At 43.7% G+C, this 25,312-nt stretch overlaps 1 protein-coding gene across 1 annotated transcript in view; it reads left to right on the top strand.

Moving 5' to 3' along the window:
* The window catches only part of LOC130113441 (transcription activator BRG1), a 39,438-nt gene extending 14,126 nt beyond the window's left edge, over positions 1 to 25,312 (top strand). Inside the window, exons 15-35 of the mRNA XM_056281043.1 lie at positions 314 to 461; positions 1,347 to 1,510; positions 1,622 to 1,688; positions 2,366 to 2,476; positions 3,723 to 3,965; positions 4,237 to 4,350; positions 4,761 to 4,868; positions 6,955 to 7,041; positions 7,404 to 7,450; positions 7,569 to 7,735; positions 8,083 to 8,246; positions 11,092 to 11,319; positions 11,457 to 11,495; positions 12,741 to 12,818; positions 14,425 to 14,643; positions 14,805 to 15,070; positions 15,326 to 15,434; positions 15,739 to 15,840; positions 21,574 to 21,706; positions 22,964 to 23,103; positions 23,876 to 25,312. Of these exons, the coding sequence (XP_056137018.1) occupies positions 314 to 461; positions 1,347 to 1,510; positions 1,622 to 1,688; positions 2,366 to 2,476; positions 3,723 to 3,965; positions 4,237 to 4,350; positions 4,761 to 4,868; positions 6,955 to 7,041; positions 7,404 to 7,450; positions 7,569 to 7,735; positions 8,083 to 8,246; positions 11,092 to 11,319; positions 11,457 to 11,495; positions 12,741 to 12,818; positions 14,425 to 14,643; positions 14,805 to 15,070; positions 15,326 to 15,434; positions 15,739 to 15,840; positions 21,574 to 21,706; positions 22,964 to 23,103; positions 23,876 to 23,911 (2,770 nt within the window). The 3' untranslated portion in view covers positions 23,912 to 25,312. The remainder of the gene's footprint in view (positions 1 to 313; positions 462 to 1,346; positions 1,511 to 1,621; positions 1,689 to 2,365; positions 2,477 to 3,722; positions 3,966 to 4,236; positions 4,351 to 4,760; positions 4,869 to 6,954; positions 7,042 to 7,403; positions 7,451 to 7,568; positions 7,736 to 8,082; positions 8,247 to 11,091; positions 11,320 to 11,456; positions 11,496 to 12,740; positions 12,819 to 14,424; positions 14,644 to 14,804; positions 15,071 to 15,325; positions 15,435 to 15,738; positions 15,841 to 21,573; positions 21,707 to 22,963; positions 23,104 to 23,875) is intronic.

The raw sequence follows: 25,312 nt of genomic DNA, 5'->3' as shown, positions 1-25,312 counted from the left end.
TTTTTCAAATAATTTTAAGGCATTCTCAGATCATACCCACACAAAAAATGTATGTTACTTGAGTCTATGCCACTATGAGGGTACATTGTGTCACCAACACTGCAAGACTTTTTGATTCAAATTCCTACTGGAGCCACTTATACTGGACATATATGCACTCACTGTGGATATATAGCACTTTTAGGGATAACGTCTACCACATGAACATTCAGCGTAACACCAACACGTTAAATAAGACCAGTGGACATAGATTTGAAGTTGAACTGTTTTGTGCCCTGCTGGTGACATATGATGCTGTGTGCTTCCTCCAAAGGCACGCGAAGCAGGATGTGGATGATGAGTATGGCGCGGCAGCGTTTGCCAGAGGGCTGCAGTCTTACTACTCTGTGGCCCACGCTGTCACAGAGAGGGTGGACAAACAGTCCAGTCTGTTGATAAATGGACAGCTCAAACAGTACCAGGTAGATAAAATGACATAAGCCCTGTCACTGTGTGTATATGAAACAACTGCTCATTAACACAGAAAGTTCTTGTGTATCTCAGTTCTCCAAACAACCTGTAGAATGATTTATTAAATCATTAAATCACAAATTTTTTGGAGGAACATCCTCCAAACAAATAACCAAACACAAGGGGGACATGAACATATCTAAAAAGTGGAGGAAAATGTAATGCCACTCCTCTCCCTCTTGCCAAAACTCCCCAATGTTTCCCTTTCTTCACATATTTTGCCCCCCCCCCCACTTCTTTTGCCCCTTAATGTTTCTCTATTTTCCTTCCTTTATAACTGTCGATGGTGCGAGGCTGTCTTTCACAATCAATCCAGATGGGGCCAATGAACAATTGTTCAAATCCTTTTGGTGCTTCTTTTGATGTGAAAGTATTGGAAACCAAACCATTCTCATCGTGGTTGACATCAACAAGGCAGTATGTAGTTAGCAGAAATAAAGTTTAAAAAAAAAACAGCCTAGTGAAAATCTTCTTACAAGGGCAGCATGGTCCTGCCCCTCTGCTCGGTATTCTGGGGTAATGCAGGGCTTTAAGTAAATCCATTAAATCTACCTTTGCAAGGGAGGAAATCAGACAGAGGTATAGTGAAATCTTGCAGCATTGTGTAACAGAGTTTGTACAGTTCAGAAAGAACAGGCTGGCATAACTGTGGTGTGGGAATGACTCGGACACCTTGGTAATACGTCAGTCTGGTTTAAATCTCCAGAGTAGTGATAACCTGCGGTCCACACCCTCAAGTATTAATAGACTTATTACATCTAACAGTCTGCTCATCTCTCTCTCTCTATCGCTCTCTCTCTCTCTCTCTTCCCCCCCCCCCTCTCTCTTGCTCTCAGATTAAAGGTCTGGAGTGGTTGGTCTCCCTATATAACAACAACCTGAATGGGATCTTGGCTGATGAGATGGGTTTGGGAAAGACGATCCAGACTATTGCCCTCATCACATACCTCATGGAGTACAAACGCCTCAATGGACCCTACCTCATCATTGTGCCCCTCTCGTGAGCAAAGCCACCATAATATGATAAACCTGATTATTTAATTATTTTTTTCCGCAAAATAACATTTGGGATCGACCGTTATATTGAATCCTGTTTCATCCTCCACGACAGAACGCTGTCTAACTGGGTGTACGAATTTGACAAGTGGGCACCAACGGTTGTGAAAGTGTCTTACAAGGCAAGTTTGGGTGGGAATGCACCCCAAAATTTACACTTAATGCATAAGGAGGCAAACTGTGAAAATATATCTTAATGCTTCTACAAATGGCATAGAAAATTTAGCTAGGCATCCAGGTGGCATGGCGGTCTATTCCATTGCCTACCAACATGGGGGTCGCCGGTTCGAATCCCTGTGATACCTATGGCTTGGTCAGGCGTCCCTACAGACACAATTGGCTGTGTCTGCGGGTGGGAAGCCAGATGTGGGTATGTGTCCTGGTCGCTGCACTAGCACCTCCTCTGGTTGGTTGAGATGCCTGTTCAGGGGAGGGGGAACTGGGGGGAATAGCCTGATCCTCCCAAGCACTACGTCCCCCTGGTGAAACTCCTCACTGTCAGGTGAAAAGAAGCAGGTGGCGACTCCACATGTATCGGGAGGAGGCATGTGGTAGTCTGCAGCCCTCCCCAGATTGGCAGAGGGGGTGGAGCAGCGACCCGGACAGCTCGGAAGAGTGGGGTAATTGGCCGGATACAATTGGGGAGGAAAAGGGGAGGAAATACCCCCCCCCCCAAAAATAGAAAGTTTAGCTGATTAAATCCTTGCTTCTCTTTTCAGAAAACTTTATGACTTGCCATAGTCGACATGATGAACAAAATATGCATATTAAAGTGGATTTTGGTTTGCCTGGTCCTCAGGGGTCTCCTGCTGCTAGGCGAGCGTTCGTCCCCCAGCTTCGCAGTGGCAAATTCAACGTTCTGCTCACCACCTATGAGTACATCATCAAGGACAAACAAATACTGGCCAAGGTGAGAGAAGGAGTGCACACAAACAAACATAAGCAGACACACATGCACATGTACACTGTGTACAAACATGGGCAAATGGAAAAATAGGCGCTGTCGCAGCTAGGGCTGCACAATTAATCATATATTAATTGTGATTTCAATATTGGCTTCCTCAATTAATTGATGATGGTTGGGGGCGATTATTCCCGCTGGGTTTAGCTTGCTCTGATGTGAAGTCTAATTTTGATTTGAATGTTTATTCATTTGTGCTTTGGGTGTCCAGGAGATTTTGCAGATTTTGATTTGAATGTTTATTCATTTGCACTTTGGGTGTCTAGCAGTGGCTAGAAAAGCACTATATAAGTGTAAGGATTATTATTATTATTTTATTATTATTTATAGGTTTATAAGATACATTATCAATGTGAAGGCAGTGTTCTGTTGATTTTAAAATGCTCAGTAAACCAATTCTGTCCCCCAAAATGGATGAATAATCAAGACAAATAATCATGATTGCAGTATTAAGGAAAATAATCGTGATTATTATTTTAGCCATAATCGTGCAGCCCTCCTCACAACACACATGCATTTTTACATAAACACATACACAAATGTCTCTTGCTTTTTATTATTTGCAAGTTTTCTTTCTGTTTGAGGCTTCTGTGTTTATTATCAGTTTTTATTTAAAAAAAATTCATTTCAAGGCCCCCCCCCCCCCCACAAATGATTGACTCAGACCAATCTGACTGCCCCCTTTGCTGCATCTCAGTGCTCTCTCCTAGGTGCTGCCACATACCGTCACCGCCTGTATAGTTGAACTGCGTCTCCTGCTGTGGCCATCACGCTGCTATGCTCTCATGTAGTCATATAGCCCTCCTGACTGTGTCGCCAGGTGGGTATTGTAGTTCAGGCCAGATGCTTCCCCAAGCGGCAGCTCCGGCTTTGGCTCGGGAATGGGGCTTGCTTGGGTCATGGGGAGAGACTTGACAAGATGTCTTCCTCATGATCACTTTTTGTTGTTTTCTTTTGAGGCGATACAGCAGCTTCATCAGGCAGTTGTTGGATGCCACTTATGCCAGTCCAAAATATTACATCTCCAGAATTTTGTACCACAAGATTCCACGTGCCTTATGGTTTCTCTCTCTCTCCCCCGCCCCCCTTTTCTCTGCCCCTATCGTTTCCCCCGCTCACTTTCACCCCTGTTCTCCCTGTCTCTCCGTTGCTGTTCTGTTACCACCTTTCCTCTCTTCGCCCCCAACCCTGTCAGATCCGTTGGAAGTATATGATTGTGGATGAGGGCCACCGTATGAAGAACCACCACTGTAAGCTGACGCAGGTCCTGAATACACACTACCTGGCCCCACGGCGGGTGTTGCTGACGGGCACGCCACTGCAGAACAAACTGCCAGAGCTGTGGGCCTTGCTCAACTTCCTCCTGCCCACTATCTTCAAGAGCTGCAGCACATTTGAGCAGTGGTTCAATGCCCCTTTTGCCATGACAGGAGAGAAGGTGTGTGAGTTTTACATTTGCCGTAGTAATGTCAAGGGGTTTTTAAAGACCTCATGCAAAAGGGGAGCCTCGGCCAGAAGCTAATGCCATTTGGGGGGCGTTGGCATGGAAAAGTTTGGGAACCCCTGGTCTAACCCACAACCACACATGTGCAACTTTGGTTAGGCAGCATAAATCAGTAATTACCCACAGAGGATTTAGAAATCTTCCACTTTCTTGCTCTGTCTTTTCTTTCTGACTCCCTCAACTACCCTTCTGGTTTTATTTCCAGGTGGACCTAAATGAAGAGGAAACCATCCTGATTATTCGTCGTCTCCACAAGGTGCTCCGCCCTTTCCTGTTACGTAGGCTGAAGAAGGAAGTGGAGGCTCAGCTTCCAGAGAAGGCATGTCTTACCTTTGTTGTGACACACATACGACACACATGTGACACACACAAATGCACATATACACAGATGGCAGTGTAAGCCAGACAAGCACTCCATATAAATTTCCCAAAGGTTGTGGAAAAAAATGTTGGTGAAGCCATGAGTCCAAACAGTGTTGAAGGTTCTGACTTAACTTTGCAGATTGACAACAACAAAAAAATTCCCCTGTTTTTGCATATCTCCATCTGTTGTTCAATAACACCTCAGCTGGCATTATTTTGATGAATATAAATAAATTGAAAATTACTCTTGGACTTAAATATGTTTTCTGTAGCTATATAGAAACAAGAATTGGCTGATGTTTGCTTGCCTTTACTCTCATTCTTTAATTCTTTCATGCAGTCAGCTTTCCCTCTCTCTTCTTATAGGTGGAGTATGTGATCAAGTGCGACATGTCATCTCTTCAGAGGGTGCTATACCGGCACATGCAGGCCAAAGGCGTGCTGCTAACAGATGGATCAGAAAAAGACAAGAAGGTGAGGCCATTAACATTGCTAGTGCATGAGAAATTAGGTCTAAGGTGGTACTTTGTGACAGCCAGTCTAGATTAGAAAATAATAACGATTTTTTTTTTTACCTTCCTTGTTTGTTGCTTGCTGGAATTCCTCTGGAGTTCATGCACATTGGTCCTCATGCAAAAACCATTCATATGTACAGATCAGTTTCTAAAGAGTACCTAAAGACTGTTATACAGATCTTCTGGCATGCATGATGTAAAAAAAAATCTCCCCCTCATGGTTGAGCAATGAGATTGTTATGCATATTTGCGTAAGAGATGTCTACATTGGTTTTACCAATAAACAAATCAAAGATTAAAAAAAGGTAAGGGTATAGATAAAAAAAATAATCTCCCTCTCACCCTTTTTTGGGTGGTGTGCATCTTCCTCAAGCTCGAGTCCTCTACCAGAGGCCTGAGAGTTTGAGGACACTGCGTAGTATCTTAGCTGTTCCTAGGGCTGCACTCTTCTGGACAGAGATCTCAGATGTTACTCCTAGAATCTGCTGGAGCCACTCTCACAGTTTGGGGGTCACAGCCCCTACTGCTCCTATTATCACTGGGACTACTGTGGAGTTCACCTTCCACATCTCATCTTGTTCTTCCCTTCCCTTCCATGAATGTCTTGTTCCAGTGGTCCATTTCTCATCAAGTTGCCCTGGTTCCCCAGCACCTGATGTAGACCTTGTTAACCCAGGCAACATCCGAGCCAATACACATACGTTATTCTCACTCATATCTGGGGTAGCTGGCTTTTATAGTGTTTGGAGTCTAAGCCACGGACTCATACTGGAGACTATCCCAGCCACAAGTCCCACTATCCCAGCCCTGTTCCTGTACACTGGAAGTTCCCAAGTCCAAATGGGAGATGCTGCCAAAGGTGGTTGAGAATGGCAGAGCTAAGATCCAGTGGGACTTCAAATTCCAGACTGACAAGCAGGGGCTGGCTAACCAACCAGACATTGTGATGGTCGACGAGGAACAGAAGACAGCAGTAGTGATCAATGTAAAAATCCTGAGTGACAGCAACATCAGGAAGAAAGAGCATGAGAAGCTAGAGGAATACCAAGGACTGAGGGAAGAACTAGATCGGATGTGGAAGGTGAAATCCACAGTAGTCCCAGTGGTAATAGGAGCACTAGGAGCTGTGACCCCCAAAGTGGGAGAGTGACTCCAACAGATTCCAGGATCAACATCTGAGGTCTCTGCCCAGAAGAGTGCAGCCCTAGGAACAGCTAAGATACCGCGCAAAACCCTCAAACTCACAGGCCTCTGGTAGAGGACCCGAGCTTGAGGAAGACACACACCACCCAAAAAAGGGTGAGAGGCAGTTTATATATATATATATCCTTACCCTTTTTTTTTTATCTTTGACTTGTTTATTGGTAGAATGATGTAGACATCTCTTACACAAATACGCACAACAATCTTATTGCTCAAACATGTATTTAGACGGGTGAAAGTCCACGAATTATTTGAGAAAGATGAGTTTTAATATTGGAGAACCTAAAAAAATACATTTTGGCCTAAATACGTAGATACAGTGCATATACGTGTGTGTGTGTGTGTGTGTGTGTGTGTGTGTGTGTGTGTGTGTGTGTGTGTGTGTGTGTGTGTGTGTGTGTGTGTGTGTGTGTGTGTGTGTGTGTGTGTGATATGTACACTGAGGCAATAATGAATCTAATTGAAGGTCCCCTAGTGTGTGCATTTTGTAAATGTGATGTTGATTTCTCATATGCACATCTTGCAAGAACAAATTTCTGAGAAATAGAAAATAAACTTGAGAAAATGTTCTTGACTGTCTTGTCTCCATTTCTCCAGTATCAGTGTCTGGATGTGTGCAGCATGATTAGATAGGAGAGGATGCCATTGGATAACTCTCAGTACAGTGTGATGTGACAGACATAATTTGACATTGTATGCACTACAGAACTGTGTGATATTTTTTACCATATATGATATGATAAGGAATGACCAAAAATAAAAACATGACCGAAAAATACAAGGATGGCTACTATGGTGTCAGACTTGATACTGCATTAAATGAGATGCGTTTTGTGTTTCAGGGTAAAGGAGGCACAAAGACGCTGATGAACACCATCATGCAGCTGAGAAAGATCTGTAACCACCCGTACATGTTTCAACAAATAGAGGTATACCTTTTTACTTAATCTGAATCAAATATGTATGATACGACACGGGGGTGTCATTCTATCAAAACCTTTTGTCTCTATTTTTTCATGTACTTATATAAGAGGGGGTGGTAGTTGATAGTGTTATGTCATGTAATATCTCAAAAGTGGAAAATAACTCATGAACGAACTAACTGTTAAATCTTTTCCCTAGAAGACATTTTGAGTTGACTGAGAAGTATGACTCGATTCCCCTCAAGGCGGACTTTTTGCAATATGCACCCTCCCAACAAAACCAAAGACAACAGATTATTTGAACAAACATAACGACATAAAGCAGATAATAAAGCATCAAAATGCGTTTTTTGTTTCTTTGTTTGCAGGAATCTTTTTCTGAACATTTGGGATTTTCTGGTGGTATAGTCCAAGGGTAAGGCGATCCTTTTGTGTGATTTCTACTCCAAGGCATATGCACGGAGATAAGGTCACACAAGCACATACACACTAACACCCCCATCTGAAACCCTATATTCCTTCTCTTCCATCAGTCCCGACCTTTATCGGGCATCAGGAAAGTTTGAGGTGCTGGACCGCATCCTGCCGAAGCTAAGAGCCACCAACCACAAGGTCTTGCTCTTCTGTCAGATGACCTCACTAATGACCATCATGGAGGACTACTTCGCCTACCGCAACTTCAAGTATCTGCGTCTTGATGGTGAGGATGTTCGCCTCACTCTCTGTCTGTGTTTGTGTCTGAATGAGAGTGGTGTATGCATGTGTGTGTGTGTGTGTGTGTGTACTGTTGTGTCTGTGTGTATTTTATGTTTATGTGAATTTGTGTGTGAGAGAGAAAGAGGTTGTGTGTGTTCCAGACACTCTCTCTCTCTCTCTCTCTCGCTCTCTCTCTCTGCTTCCCCCATTCCCTCTCTTGAATACCACCTGAACTACTGAACTATTTTCTCATTATTTCTTATTTGCCTCCTTTCTTTTATCAATGTTTTGCTCTCCCCTTTTTTTCTCTCACTCTTTTTCCTGTTCTTTTCTCTCTCTCCTCGTTCTCAGGCACTACTAAGGCTGAGGATAGGGGGATGCTGTTAAAGACGTTCAACGACCCTGAGTCCCAGTACTTTATTTTCCTTCTCAGCACCAGAGCCGGAGGTCTTGGCCTTAACCTGCAGTCCGCCGACACTGTGGTCATCTTTGACTCGGACTGGAACCCACACCAAGTAAGATGCTCATTTAAACACCGACAAAAGTGCATTTACACATCTCATCCATGTTCAAAAGCATGCTTGCTGACTTGAGAAAAGTGAGAAAATGCAGTCAATTTCTATAATGATGGGGCGTCCGGGTAGCATAGCGGTCTATTCTGTTGCTTACCAACACGGGGATCGCCAGTTTGAATCCCCGTGTTACCTCCGGCTTGGTCGGGCGTCCCTACAGACACAATTGGCCATGTCTGTGGGTGGGAAGCTGGACGTGAGTATGTCCTGGTCGCTGCACTAGCGCCTCCTCTGGTTGGTAGGGATGCCTTTTCAGGGGGGAGCGGGAACAGGGAGGAATAGCATGATCCTCCCACGCGCTGGCGAAACGCCCCACTATCAGGTGAAACGAAGCGGCTGGCGACTCCACATGTATCGGAGGAGGCATGTGGTAGTCTGCAGCCCTTCCTGGATTGGCAGAGGAGGTGGAGCAGTGACCAGGATGGCTTGGAAGAGTGGAGCAATTGGCCAGGTACAATTGGGGAGAAAAAGGGGGGAAAAATCCCTCCCCCCAAAAAAAGTGGCTATTGGGAAGGTTAACTTTGTTTCTCGGTCAAGGGTTTCTGTTAACTTCTTTCTAGAGCCGGGAATGCACTAGATGCATAAAGGCTGATTATAATCCCAATTAGGCCATGACAACTGATTTTCAAGATCATGGAGAGCCTGCACCGGTCTGCACAAAAATAGGTCAGGTCACCATGGGTAGTCAGTATACGTTATCTCGTCATGTGTGGGGGGTTTAAGATTCAAACCGCCCGTCTGTGTGACTTCAGTCATAACCAGTTTGCTTGTCTGCTACTGTAGCCCGCAACCACAAAAGTCAGTCGGTAGATGTGTGATCCCAAATCTTTTCCCAGTTAATTATGACTTTAAAAGTCTTCCAGTTTGATTGAAAGGTGATGGGTAAAAGGTTGTATTTGTTCAATACAATATTCCATGTAATGGCTAACAAAAGCAAACTGACAAACTGTTTCTGCAAATCCCATCAAGCTAGATATTTCATAAGAGATGGAGGAATTTGCATTCCTCAGAAATGCCCTGCACGGGCATCCGGGAGGTGTAGCGGTCTATTGCCTACCAACACGGGGATCACCAGTTTGAATCCCCGTGTTAGCTCCAGCTTGGTCAGGTGTCCCTACAGACACAATTGGCCGTGTCTGCAGGTAGGAAGCTGGATGTGGGTATGTGTCCTGGTCGCTGCACTAGCACCTCCTCTGGTCGGTCGGGGCGGGAGGGGGAACTGGGGGGAATAGCGTGATCCTTCCGCGCACTACGTCCCCCTGGTGAAACTCCTCACTGTCAGGTGAAAAGAAGCGGCTGACAACTCCCCATGTATCGGAGGAGATGTAGTAGTCTGCAGCCCTCCCCGGCTCAGCAGAGGGGATGTAGCAGTGACCGGGATGGCTTGGAAGAGTGGGGTAGTTGGCCAGATACAATTGGGGAGAAAAAAAAAGAAGGGGGGGGGGGGTCCTAAAAAAAAAGAGAGAAAGAAATGGCCTGCATACCTGTACTCCCTCTCCTGCAGTATTTCGAAGCCACAGGGCTTCTGGATCCACAAAAGTCAGAATAAATGGGTGATGCTGAGTCTTTTCCCAGTCAAGTAGGACTTTAAAGATCCGCCACTATGTTCCCAGCTTTAGCAAAGGTGATTGGATCCCAGAATTTAGCACTGATTATAATATAAACATTTTATTTAAAAGTGTCTTTCATGACACTCAAGGTCACCTCACATCAAACACAACAAAACAACGCCGTAAAAACATTAGTACAATCAACAATAAAACACACAAGTAATAGAGCATACATCAGCAGGAGTTTAAAAAAAAAAAGTAAATGTGATGCTGTTAATGCTGTTAAAGTGAGTATGCTAGTTTAAAAAGGTGAGTTTTAAGAGCAGTTTTGAATTCTGTAATGGAGTCCAGTAAGGGGATGTGATGGGGTATGGAGTTCCAGAGTTTGGGTGCAGCACAAGTGAAAGCCCTGCCACCTATTGTGCTGAGTTTGATGGCTGGTAGTGCCAATAGACCTGCTGGTGAAGACCGCAGGGAGCAAGATGGGGTATAAGTCTGACGGAGGCCTGTGAGATAAGCAGGGGATAGATTATGAAGAGCTTTGAATGTTAATAATAAAAATTTTAAATTAATCTGCTCTGACAGAGTAGGCCAGTGTAATTGAATCAGCAGGGGAGAAACATGGTCAGTGGACCTTGACCGTACCATAATCCGTGCTGCAGAATTCTGGATGCGTTGCACTTGGTGAATAAGTTTGTTGGAGATGCCTGCCAGGATCATATTGCAGTAGTCAATGCATGATGTGACCAAAGCATTGACTAAGACTTCTGTGGAGCATTGTGTTAAAACAGGGTGCAGTCTAGAGATGTTTCGCAGATGGGAAAAGGCAATCCGGGATACACTGTTTATATGACTGGAGAAGGAAAGGGTACTATCTAGGATAACACAAAGGCTCTTAGCCTGAGCAGAGATAGGTATGGTGGCTCCAGCAATGGGGAGTGAGCAAATATTAGGTTTTGAGAGTGTAGATTAGTGCCAATGAGGAGTAGCTCAGTTTTACTACTGTTGAATTTCAGAATGGTTTGTCATCCATATCTGTATATCATGGAGATAAGCAGTGAGGGTACCGGAGGGGAAAGTGGAAGTGAGCTTAGTGGACACATTGTTTCAACCTCACCTTTCAACTCATTAGACCTCCACAGTGGTCGCTAAGTTCATGATATCTAACTTGGTATTTTCACCCTGTGCCTCTTTTCTCAACTCAAATAGCTTACCCATCGGTTTCTCCTTCTCTTCAGGACCTGCAGGCCCAGGACAGGGCCCATCGAATTGGCCAGCAGAACGAAGTGCGCGTGCTGCGTCTCTGCACTGTCAATAGCGTGGAGGAGAAAATCCTGGCAGCAGCCAAGTACAAACTAAATGTGGACCAGAAGGTCATCCAAGCCGGCATGTTTGACCAAAAGTCCTCTAGCCACGAACGCAGGGCTTTCCTGCAGGCCATCCTGGAGCATGAGGAGCAAGACGAGGTCTGAAAACAGGGAGTGTGTGTGTGCAGACTGTGTTTTACACATTTTTATCTGATTACCCTCATCTATATACCAGTAGCATAGTTGTACTTCCATATCCTGAGACATGTAGATTCACACAATCACAACGCTTTCAGACAAACTGTGAGCAGAAAACTTGGCCACAAGATTGCTGTGTAAGTATCCTAACTAGTTACATTTTTACATTGTGGGGGTCCAAAGTGCAATTGCTACTACATGAAAGTTTCTCTACTAACCCTATTGTTGATAATCGTGCAGATGTTTAGCTGTAACTTTGGCACATGGTGGGCACATACTTTGCCACATACTAGGTTCAGGCATGAATCAGTCCTGTGATCTTGGTGGGACAGTTTTCAACCTTGTAAATGTTTCATGCCCCACTGCCTATTGCTTTTACAGTTCGATACCTGTACAATGGGACTGTTTCATTTCTTCTTCTTTTTTTTTGGATATTTTTTTTTGCCATTTTCCACCTTTATTTGATAGCAATAGTAGAGAGAGACAGGAAAGGCAGAGAGAGAGGGGGGATGACATGCAGTAAAGGGCCAGAGCCGGATTCAAACCCAAGCCACTGTGGTAAGGACTCAGCCTTATGCACTCTACCAGGTGAGCCAGCGGGGTGCCCCGGACTGTCTCAGTTCTAACTAAATTCACTAAGCATTGTTGGAAAAGGTAAAGGAGAAGGCAGTGAGCACACATTTTGGTAGGCCAATGTCAGTGTTGTGGAGGCAGGTGTACACAAACAACATTTTGTTTAAACAGAGATAGTGCAAGTGATGAGACGGAGCTAAACAACATTTCACTAGGGTGTGCGGGTAGTGTAGCGGCCTATTCCATTGCCTGCCGACACGGGGATCGCCAGTTCGAATCCCCGTGTTGCCTCCGGCTTGGTCGTGCTTCCCTACAGACACAATTGGCCGTGTCTGCGGGGGGGAAGCCAGATGTGGGTATGTATCCTGGTCCCTGCAGCAGCGGCTCCTCTGGTCGGTCGGGATGCCTGTTCGGGAACTGGGGGGAATAGCGTGATCCTCCCACATGCTACATCCCCCTGGCAAAACTCCTCACTGTCAGGTGAAAAGAAGCGGCTGGTGACTCCACATGTATCGGGGGAGGCATGTGGTAGTGTGCAGCCCTCCCCAGATTGGCAGAGGGGGTGGACCAGCGACCGAGGCAGCTCTGAAGAGTGGGATAATTGGCCGAATACAATTGGGGAGGAAAGGGGGGGGGGTTTCACTGTATGTTTTTTCTTGCATGCAACCAATGAGGACAGCACACGAGAAAATTATATTCACTAATTTTTCACATTGCTCTGTGTTTGTCTGTCACATCATGGCTGCATGTTAGGGATGGGTGTCAGTGTGTATTCTGATGTTAACAATGTGTTTGTTTACTGTTTTCAGGAGGAGGATGAGGTGCCAGATGATGAGACTGTCAATCAGATGATTGCCAGGAGTGAAGAGGAGTTTGACCATTTTATGGTCTGTGTGGGACTGTCATTGATGTGTGTCTTGTATGTGGAATGTGTCTAGATACGATTTAGCATGATGAAATTTACGCCTGGCAGTAATATGCATCCTCAATATCCACATTGAGATCCACGTTGCGCTGCTTATAACTGCATGAGTTGCTTCCTCGGGCAATATTGGACATTTTTAAAGAAAGCCTTCCTCTACTAGGCAGGATGTAACAGTTATCTCAATTTGCAATGCCACCCCTGTCCAAACAATATACGGGGATATATGTCAATCTAAAGAACTGAGGAATTACTTGAGAAACTCTGTTACAAGACGTGAAAGAAATGGTAATTTAATTTAACCCATTTCTGTACTTCCTTAGTACAAGCTAATCAGAAATGCTGGTTAAGGCAAATGACACTGTGTGGTGCATAGACACATGTGCTTTTATGTGGTTAACACCCGTTAAAGTGAAATCTGATCACCATGTTAATGCCAGGTATAAAGATGAGCTAATGAACTGCAGATTCTTGTGGACTCTTATCATTTATGGTTTTGGAAAGAAGCTTCAGATGAAAACACAACCAGCATGACACTGTGATTCAGGCAGTCAGTCGGTTTACTCAAAAAGACAAAGCCTCGGGGTCATCATGGTGGCGTAACAATCTATTCCATTGCCTACCAACACAGGGATCCCGGTTCGAATCTCCATGTTTCCTCCGGCTTGGTTGGGTGTCCCTACAGACACAATTGGCCTTGTCTACGGGTGGGAAGCCGGATGTGGGTGTGTCCTGGTCACTGCACTAGCGCCTCCTCTGGTCGGTCGAGGTGCCTGTTCGGGGGCGAGACTTGGGGAGAATAGCGTGATCCTCCCACATGCTACGTCCCCCTGGCGAAACTCCTCACTGTCAGGTGAAAAGAAGCGGCTGGCGGCACCACATGTATCAGAGGAGGCGTGTGGTAGTCTGCAGCCCTCCCCGGCTCGGCAGAAGGGGTGGAGCAGAGCCTGGAATGGCTCGGAAGAGTGGGGTAATTGGCCAGGTACAATTGAGGAGGGAAAAAAAGGGGGAGAAATCCAAAAAAAAACAAACAAGACAAAGCCTCTGGAAACACAGGTTTTGGTCTGAATTTAGTTGAGCCAAGGACTTGTCCTCAGGTTTATTCCAGGGTAATGACAAAATTACACATCATGATTTTGATTCTGCTGCTTTTCACTGTAGTGAGCAAGGTTGCATAGTAAAATCTTTGTCATGTTTAAGTCTACAAAATGATTTCGGTCTACGTCCAAAGATGATGCTCCTTGGCACAAACAAATCACTATTGAACCTTGCCCGACCACATTGAGCAAGGTGAACTTCGTGGGCTGGCTTTGCGAGGCCTCGTTCTGATCATATCGGAGAGGCAGGATCTAAATTATAATGTGCCAGCTGTACACGGTCCACTAAAATGAATGATTCAGTTTTATCCCTACAAGGTTCACCCACCTGTTTCCTATACATGTTTCTAGCCTCACTATGTCAAATTCCTAGTTCAGTTCAATACAAAACCTTCTTCTATCTTCTTCTTGTTATTTTTCTTTGTTTCATATTTTTATATATCTTCCCTTCGCTGCCTGCCCCCAATCCCATAGCGCATGGACTTGGATCGGCGGCGTGAGGATGCCCGTAACCCGCGGCGAAAGCCTCGTCTGATGGAGGAAGATGAGTTGCCCACCTGGATCATGAAGGATGACGCTGAGGTGGAGCGGTTGACCTGCGAGGAGGAAGAAGAGAAGATGTTTGGGCGAGGTTCCCGCCAGCGCAAGGAGGTGGACTACAGCGACTCACTGACGGAGAAGCAGTGGCTCAAGGTGTTGTGAGGGCGGTGTAATGGCTGTTTGATTTGAAAGATAACCAAAAATAAGATGATGAAATTATGTTATTTGAGCGTTCTGAGATAAAGAGGAAAATTTAAGAATTGTGTCCTACTGTAACCAGCCGCTCTCTATCCCTCCACCTATTCCCTCTGCAGGCAATAGAGGAGGGCACGTTGGAAGAGATTGAAGAGGAGGTGCGTCACAAGAAGACGACTCGAAAGAGGAAGCGGGACCGAGACTTGGACCTCCCGGGTCCGTCCTCCTCCTCGGGGGGTGGGCGCAGTCGAGGGGACAAGGATGATGACGGGAAACGACAGAGGAAGAGGGGACGGCCCCCTGCGGAGAAACTGACCCCCAACCCCCCCACCCTCACCAAGAAGATGAAGAAGATAGTGGATGCTGTCATCAAGTACAAAGACAGGTAGTGGTGCCGACCCAAGGATGTCTTATGAGACAGCGGTGCACTTTTGGGACTTTATTGTTGGTGACATTTTCTGTATACATCAACACGTCACACAAACATATTCATCTCCCAGGCCTTCATTATTGCCAAGTATCAGTTGTCAGACCATAACATTCGAAAAAATTAATAGAGGCTCACACAATAGAAGTAGAACAAATAGATTTTAAAGTAAATATTTCTTTCTGTCTCTGTTGATAATGTCCCAATCTTCAGCACCAGTGGGCGCCAGCTGAGCGAGGTATTCATCCAGCTGCCATCTCGCAAAGAATTGCCAGAGTACTATGAGCTGATCCGTAAGCCGGTTGACTTCAGGAAAATCAAGGTAGGATAAGCTCAATTAAGACCCTGTAAGATGACACTTCAGTGTAGGACATAGGGGAAACCAGTTCACACATAAGATTACAGCAAAAAAAGATGCAAACACTAAAGAATGTGTATTGTTGGCCGACCAAGGTACACATCCAAAGTACAGACCCATGCAAACATTCAGACATCACTCCCTCCTAGTCTTGTGCATGGTACATGTTAGATATAGATATAAAGACCAGATGTAGATATACAAATAATAGATGGTAGACCTGAAGGCTTTCTGCCAGTCTATTTTTTCTTTCTTCTCTGTGCCATAGGAGAGGATCCGTAGTCACAGGTATCGTAGTTTAGCTGACCTGGAGAAAGATGTCATGCTGCTTTTCCAAAATGCTCAGACCTTCAACCTGGAGGGATCCCTGGTGAGACCTGCTATATGTTCATATCGTACAAGTGCAGAGAAAAATACCCTTTTCTTCTTTTTATCATGACCAATAATATTGATTTTCTTTTCATTTTTATTCATTACTAAGTCTTGGTTAAGCCTTGGATAATCTATCCCACTAACTGAGGCATGCCCCCCCCAATTTTAACCAACTAAGGCTTTCTGGCCGTGGAGGTGGGGTAGTTGTCATTTTTAATAATAATTACAAATGCTCCCCTGTCTCTCTTAATACTTTTTCTTCTTTCGAATCTCTGGGTTTTCTATTCAATAGCCACCATCCGATACTCTGTATTTTAATCTATAGACCACCTATGACTAACACTAGTTTTATTCAAGAATTTTCTGAACTTCTTTCTTTTATTATGGTCAACTATGACAGAGTTCTTATCCTTGGTGATTTTAATATATGTGTTTGCTGCCCTTCCACATCTTGCTTTAAAACTGATTGTATTGACCTCTTTGAGTCTTTTAATCTTGAACAATCTGTTAAGGATCCATTTTATAAGGGGCATACTCTAGATCTGGTGTTGTCTTATAACGTTTCTCTTAATAATATTGAGCTGCAAGATTTTAATGTCTCTGATCACAAAGCTGTGATTTTTCACACCCCACTCTCACTCCCTGCTCAGAAGCCATCTTAATTCCAAGTCAGGTAGTAGTTTTAGAAAAGTTTTTATCGGCTCCGGCTAGTAATACCCTTAAACAGAAGGATCTCACAGTAAATGATTTATTGGATAATTCTAGTAATACCTGTCGGATGATCCTTGATGTCATTGCCCCTATCAAAGTTAAATGTGTCAAACATGACACCCTCCCCTGGCTTAATGACCACACAAGGGATTTAAGGAGGCAGTGCTGGAAAGTTGAGAGAAAATGGAAGAAGGACAAACTCAAGTCAAGTCACGTCAATTTTATTTGTATAGCCCAATATCACACATTAAAAATTTGCCTCAATGGGCTTTACAGCAACACAACTTCCTTTCCTTAGACCCTTGCATCAGATAAGGAACAACTCCCTAAAAAAAGAAGAAACCTTAGGGAGAGCAACAGAGGAGGGATCCATTGCACGGACAACGTGCAATGGATGTTGTGTGTGTACACAATTTACAGAATACAACATTGAAAGAAGATAACAGAATTATAAAATATATGAAGAATATGATGAGGAGGATGCCAGGCAGTGTCCAGACACTCAAAGCATGAATTGATAGACTGAAAAGTTTGATGCTGGTTTATCAGAATGCAGTTAAGGAAGCAAGGCATTCCTACTTTTCTAATTTAATTGCTGGTAGCTATTACAACCCCAGGGTTTTATTTCAGGCTATAAATTCAGTGGTAACCCCCCCCCCCCCCAGCAAATCTTTGGCTGCATCCACTGAAAAATATGAGCAGTTTCTCCACCAATTTATTAAGAAAATAGATGATATTAGACTCCACATTACACCAGTGATGAGCAATCTCCCGGCTTGCATTGAACCCTCTGTCAGTCTGACTCACTTTAAACACAGTGATAAGACTTAGAAGAGTTAATCTCCCACTTGAACACTAGATTTCTGACAGAGGTATTTCACACTGTTGGCCCACAAATTCTCCATTATCAACTGCTCACTGTCTACCGATTTGTTCCCATTGAGTTTTAAACATGCAGTAGTCTGACCTCTCCTGAAGAGGCCTACTCTCGACCCTCTTAATTAAGAAATTTTAGACCAATTTCAAATCTACCTTTTTTTTTAAGCTACTAAAATCTTAGAAAAGTCTGTTGCTCTTCAACTAATCACACACATGAAAAGTTGTAGTATTTTCGAGCAATTTCAATCAGGATTCCATACCCACCACAACACAGAAACAGCTCTCATTAAAGTTACTATTCTGCCACCCCTATACGCCCTGCATAAGCTGGCAGATAGACAACTCCCCCTCCAATCACCACGCTGAAGAGGGTGCTTAGTTCCACTCCGTTTAATGGTTGACTGGAAGTAGGGTAAAACTACAAGAGACACAACGCAACAAACATACAAAGTTCAATACATCAATAAAAATGACTATGAAATGATATATGAGTTTCAAGTGTGTTACTGCTATGCAATTTCTAGCATACACCTTATTATTGACCAACTAAGGTGAGTACTTTGGCTAAACTGCTGACAACAGATTATCACATCCAATTAATTCGCTAGCGTTAGCATTCGCTGATAACAGCACATGTAATATGAACTCATACAATAATATATGACATATTTATATCAAGCCAAACTAATATGAATAACAAATGTGACTTAGACTTATGTTAAGAATACTAACATACTGACAGTGCATCCAAAAGCATGAAATGTATGTAGAGAATAGTGATATCGTGAACAAAACGTTTCGAGGCTTTATCTGGTTTTCTGTTGACTACTGCGCTTCCTGTATTGTCACTGTGGTGCTGGTGACATCATCAGTGAACAGAAGACTTAAAGAGATGGTACACATTAACTAATACTGACAGCACAGTTACCCACGACTTATTGTTCACTGTTGACTCTGGTGCTGGCTCAATTTTAATTCTGCTTGATCTGAGATCCGCTTTTGATACGGTCGACCATGACATCCTTTTAAATCACCTGGAAAACTATACTGGCATTAAGGATACTGCTCTTGCCTGCTTCCAATCCTACCTATCTGATAGATCTTACTCTGTTATAATGGGAGACTTCTCTTCATCCCCAGCCTCCCTCTCATGTGGTGTCCCCCAGGGGTCAATTCTTGGTCCATTATTATTTTCCATTTACATGCTCCCCCTGGGTCAGATCATTCATCATCATAATATTAATTTTCATTGTTATATGGATGACACCCAGCTTTATGGCCCACTTACTGGTAATGACAAACACGATCTTTCTCATGTTATGGCTTTTTTCTCTGATATTAAGTGCTGGATGTCACAAAACTTCCTCTGGCTCAATGCGTCCAAATCTGAGGTCCTTTTATTCAGCCCCCCTAACCTAACTGGTGACCTGGAAATTAGTCTAGGGGACCTGTCCTTCAATGTTAAGCACTCTGCCTGCAATTTAGGTGTCTTTTTTGACTCCAAGCTCCGTTTTGACACACACATCACCAAGGTAGTACAGTCTTACAGACTTGCTTTCTCCAAATTAGGAATATCACAAAAGTAAAACATTTTCTATCTCAAACAGACCTTGAAAAAGTCATCCATGCATCAATCTCATCATGTCTGGATTATTGTAACTCCTTTACTCAGGGCTCAGTCAAAAGTCCATCTCCTGCCTCCAGCTCATCCAAAACTCAGCTTCCAGACTGTTAACAAATTCCAAGAGACGTGAACATATCACTCCCATTCTTGCAATGCTTCACTGGCAACCTGTTAGGTATAGGATTGATTTTAAACTTTTACTAATTACTTTTAAAGCACTACATGGCCTCACTCCTACATATATCACTGATTTACTCACACCCCATGGGCCTGGTTGCTGCCTGTGCTCCTCAGGCAGGTCCTTTTTAATCGTTCCCTCATCCAACCTCATTACTAAAGGTGACCAGCATTTTTCTTTTTGATATTTCCCCCCTTTTTCTCCACAATTGTATCCGGCCAATTACCCCACTCTTCCAAACCATGCCGGTCACTGCGCCACCCTGTCCGCTGATCTGGGGAGGTCTGCAGACTACCATATGCCTCCTCCGATACAAGTGGCATCGCCAGCCACTTCTTTTCACCTGACAGTAAGGAGATTCGGCAGGGGGATGTAGTGCATGGTAGGATCACGCTGTTCCCCCCCAATTCCCCCTCCCCCTGAACAGGCACCTTGACCGACCAGAGGAGGTGCTAGTGCAGTGACCAGGACACATACACACATTCGGCTCCCCACCCGCAGACACGGCCAATTGTGTATGTAGGGACACTCGACCAAGCGGAGGTAACACAGGAATTCAAACCACTGATCCCCGTGTTGGTAGTTAACGGAATACACCGCCACACCACCTGGGCGCCCAACCAGGTATTATCTGTAAGAGCCCCACAGCTGTGGAACTCCCTACCTGAGGAAATTAGGCTAGCAAACTCACTGCCTTACTTTTTACAGGACGGCTTTTTTAATAGTAAATCCATTGTTGCCCAATTTTTATTTATTTTAATTAATTAATTTATTTATTCTTTCTATATTTATTCTTCTTATATGTATTCTTTTTATTGTTTATGTATATCGTATACTTTTACAATTTTACATTTTTAATTCTTTATATTTTATATTTTTCTATTATCACCTTGTTTTTTTTTTTAAATTTATGTCTGATTTTTCTCTTTTTTCTCCCAATTTAGTGGCCAATTGATCCCCCTATTTTAATTCAAACACCCACCTTCGTACATGCGTTCGCCAACTACATCTCTGCGGCCGGCAGTCTTGAAGGAGACGCCTTGCCACTTCCGTGACAAGGTGAATCCAGGCTGAACCACTGCCTTTTCCAACACACTCAGAGACGCACTCATGTGACGAACACAAGCCGACTCCACCCCCCTCCCGAAGACAGCGTTGCCAATTATTGCTGCTTCATTGAGTCCGGCCGTAGTCGGATCTGACGAGACCGGGGTGCGAACCCCGGTCCCAAGTGGGCAACTGCATCGACACAAAGCCGATGCTTAGACCGCTACACCACCGCGGACCCTTTATCACCTTATTTTAATTGTTTTTATCATAATCCTTGTTTTATTGGCTCTAATTCTCTTCATTTTAATTATGCTCTTGTGACTTTATCCTGCCTTGTCCTGTGGAGCGGCTCTGGCATTATGTCCTATATTTTTATCATATTTTGTTGTTTCATCTTGACTATGCGCATTATTTTATCCTGTTGTGTAAGGCACCTTATAATGTTATTCAAAAATGTGTGATATATGCAGTTGCCCACTGGGGACTGGGGTTCGCGCCCCGGTCTCGTCAGATCCGACTATGGCCGGACTCGATGAAGCAGCAATCATTGGCAACGCTGTCTTCGGGAGGGGGGCGGAGTCGGCTTGTGTTCGTCATGTGAATGCGTCTCTGTGTGTGTCGGAAAAACAGTGGTTCGGCTTGGATTCGCCTTGTCACGAAAGTGGGGAGGCGCTTTCCTTCGAGACTGCCGGCCGGAGAGATGCAGTTGGCGAACGCATGCAATACGAGGGTGGGTGTTTGAATTAAAATAGGGATCAATTGGCCACTAAATTGGGAGAAAAAAGGGAAAAATCAGAAATAAATTAAAAAAAAAATGTTTGATATAAATAAAGTTTATTATTATTCTCTTTCCTGCATATACAAGTCAAGTTTGTTCCTACAGCCCAAATCACAGTAACAGTCTCAGAAGACTACATTAACCCTACATTTTTACATGACATTATTTTTTTTGTCTCCCACTCTCCCTCTTTTTAATTCTCCCCTTTCACTGTTTTGCACTCTCTCTGTTTCTATCTCATTAACTTTCTTTCATGTTAACTCATAGATGCAGACCCATACCTTTTCTCTCCATTGCTGCCTTTCCTGCTTATCCATGCTTACATGGTTGGACTCTGAAACACACAAACATATATACATATAGACCAAACACATGTCTGAATAAACCGTCAAATTCTTGAAATGTTGGTAATCAAAGATGATGCAGTGATACACAACACTTCTGCCTTTGTTTATGAAGCTCACACATATGCTATCTGCTTTATTTGACCCCGTTGCTTTTCTGTGAGCAGATTTATGAGGACTCCATTGTGCTGCAATCAGTGTTCACCAGTCTGAGGCAGAAGGTTGAGAAGGAGGAGGAGAGTGAGGGCGAGGAGAGCGAGGAGGAGGAAGAGGAGCAGGAGGAAGGCTCGGAGTCTGAATGTGAGTCTCTCCAATGAGAAGAATATTTGAAAAAGGAGTGAAACGGAGAAGGGGAGGAATTGAGAAAAGTAAACAGAGGACAGGATTTTTAGAAATTTAACGGGTCACATTTCCACAGATTTACAATTAACTTTACTTTTTATTATTATTTATCATAGCAGTGTTTTCTGTTTTATTTTTTAGTTGGGATTTCCCCCCCCCCCCCTTTATCTCCCCAATTGTATTCGGCCAATTACCCCACTCTTCTGAGCTTTCCTGATCACTGCTCCACCCTCTCTGCCGATCCGGGGAGGGCTGCAGACTACCACATGCCTTCCTCCAATACATGTGGAGTCGCCAGCCGCTTCTTTTCACCTGACAGTGAGGAGTTTCACCAGGGGGACATCAAATCAAATCAAAATCAATTTTATTTGTATAGCCCAATATCACAAATTACAAATTTGCCTCAATGGGCTTAACAGCAACACAACATCCTGTCCTTAGACCCTCTCATCGGATAAGGAACAACTCCCTAAAAAAAACCTTTAAAAGGGAGAAAAAATAGGAAGAAACCTCAGGGAGAGCAACAGAGGAGGGATCTCTCTCCGAAGACGGACAGTGTGCAATGGATGTTGTGTTCACGCAATTTACATAATACAACATTGAAAGAGGATAACAGAATTATAATGGACATAAAATTTATGAAGAACATGATGCACAGATGGACATAGTGTGTGGGAGGATCACAGTATTCCTTCCAGTTCCCCCTCGAACAGGCACCCCGATCGATCAGAGGAGGCACTAATGCAGTGACCAGGACACATACCCACATCCGGCTTCCTACCTGCAGACAGATTGTGTCTGTGGGGATGCCCGACCAAGCCGGAGGTAACACGGGGATTCGAACCGGCAATCCCCGTGTTGGTAGGCAACGGAATAGATCGCTATACTAAACTTAGTTGTGATTTCTTTTCAAGTGTAGCTGCAGTTAGTTCTCAGAAAGTATGTGCCAATTCTGGTTGAGTTGTTATGTTTCCATGAATGTATAGTTTTAGTCACATATTTAATGGCCATACTTGCATGAAATGACTTGAACACCTGTTGTTCGTGTACGCTGCCCATAAAGTTGGTGCTCGATAGCCATAGTATGTCGGTAATGGGTAAAGCTTTGTTTGTTGTTTACCCAATATCATTAGTCATTGGAGTACAAAAAGTAAAAATCAGGTCCATTTTGATGTTATTCCAATTTTTGTGTGTATGTGTGTGTGTTCTCTCCAGCCCGCTCTGTGAAGGTGAAGATCCGCCTGGGAAGGAGAGAGAAGGGTGCAGAAAGAGGGAAGGGACGCAGCAGGCGCACAGGACGCACCAGGGCCAAACCTGTTGTCAGCGATGATGACACTGAGGAGGAGCAGGAGGAGGTGAGGCATGATGTGTGTGCATGCATGTGTTTGTGTGTGTTTGTGTGTGTGTGTGTGTGTGTGTGTGTGTGTGCATGACACAAGCGTAGGGGCTTTATGGATCCTTGCATCTGTAAATAGAATAAACTCAAAACTTAAAGGTATCCAATGGAGTTTTTGACCACTTGTGGTGCTGTAGAGCACAGTTAAAAAGCGGGTCCCCGTATTGTTTGAATCACATGTTCTTCCAGCATGCAAACAAGATTGCACCTGCACACCATGAGCACGGGGTGATGTATCACACATTTCTGTGAACATAAATCCCAAAGAAGAGGAAGAAAGAGAAGAAGAGGAAGAAGACAACAACATGTCGACTAGAGCAAGCTAAGTAACTGCAACAAAAGCAAAGAAACGTAAGCCTGACTGTAATCTAGGACCGAGAAAAAGAAAAGGACAACAAAAGAAACTGTAAATGTCAGTGAGACAATTCGACTGCTGGCGGCGATAATGTGCATAACTGGCAAGAAAAAGAGAGGAAGAAGGTCGCAAGCTGATGTAAACAATGCAGCTTTCAAAACAAAAAGGTTTTATAAATGCCTTATGAGGGAGGAAATGCATTCAGCATGTTTTCCGACCTCAAGGATACACACAATGTGTTTGGTGAGAAACTATGATAGTAAACAAAACTGAATTGTTAACAAGAAAAGCTCCATTGGATACGTTTAGCTCTTCAAATATTCCCCTTGGAATGGCCTCTGTTAATCTCAACATCATTTGGTTTCCTCTTCTTCAGGAGCGTTCCCCCAGTGCCACCGATGAGGAGGCCTAAGAGGAAAAGCAAGGTGTAAAGGGCTATGAAGGGGTTGCCCACTTTCTCAAAAATCCAGACATGAGAACATGCCACGCAGTCAACTCCATGCATCCTCAGTCAGATGCTATACACATGACACATAGGAGTTGTTTTTTTGTTTTTGTTTTTCCTGGGTGAACATCTGCACTGCTCAAGTGTCTCTGGTGGAAGAACAAATGCCCACCAGCTGGAGATGCACCAATCTGGAGCCATTCATATGGCCCCCATAGGAATCGCTGAGGTATCGCAATATCCGTTACACAGTTAAAGTCATCAAATCTAATATGTTCTGGTGACATATGAAGAAGAAAGAGGTAAAAAAAAAAAACAACAATACAGATCTTTCACGTTTTGGATATTTAAAACTAAATTATCCCAAAGTCTGTTGGCAAAACACATGGAGTATAACTGGATTTATTGCCTCTTATCTCACAGCTCATCCGGTGATTTTTCAAAGGTATTTATTTTCTCTTTAGCATGTATTTTATTATAGGTTGCCATAACGTTTCATGTTTCCTAAAGTTATTGGAATGGACGTAAAGCTACCTTGATACTTAATGTCGGTGTAATAAGAGGGTTACTTACCTTACCTTACTTTTCTAATGGATGTAAACAAACATTGTATTGTTTAACATTACCAATATGTTGCAGTGGTACGGTCTAATGGCCAGCCCCCATGGAGCCACCTTGATTACTTAGGTGTGTTGGTCAAATGTTTCGCTGACAGCTCGATGTTCGAGGTGGAAATGTAGCATGCAGTGACTGAGGTTGGTTTTCAGGCTTGTCAGAAACCCTTTAGCAACTAACTGCACTTATTTGACTGGGTGTTAATGGTGTTGAAATCAATTCACTCAAGCATACTGTTCAAGTTGACCTACTCCACCTCCTTCCTGCGTAGTCATCCAACATTAGCACTTTTAATTGTCAGTTGTACGCAAAAAAAAAATCAACACGAATATTCCGAAGGTTGTAATTCATTATTGATTACTGTAACTTTTAGCGTTGTGTAGTGGTTTAAGAATTACAAAATGGTAGACTGTTCAATTACCTTGGAGTTTTTTTTTTTTGTATGTCTTTGATTTCAAGACAAAGGACCAGAGGGACAGTTGCTCTCCTGTGTTTGTGCATGCCCTATGGCTGGATGGTGTTTGATAAAAGTGTATAGGGTAATTTTGTTAATTTATAATGTTTATGCATGTGTGTATAGCGCTTCAGGCTAACCTACTGTACGTTCTTCATGAGGACAGTCAACAGTGAACTAGAATTGACAACATACAACCAAAGCGTTAGTACTTTCTCCACTAAGTTTTTTTGGATCTGTCCGTGGCGTGCCAATGTCACTGAAACTCAAAAGGCAACAATAAAATACAGTGAAATTTA

The sequence above is a fragment of the Lampris incognitus genome, chromosome 5, assembly GCF_029633865.1.
Source record: "Lampris incognitus isolate fLamInc1 chromosome 5, fLamInc1.hap2, whole genome shotgun sequence".
Lineage (NCBI taxonomy): Eukaryota > Metazoa > Chordata > Actinopteri > Lampriformes > Lampridae > Lampris > Lampris incognitus.
The sequence above is the reverse complement of the archived record's forward strand: the minus strand, read 5'-3'. Positions and strand labels throughout refer to the sequence as shown.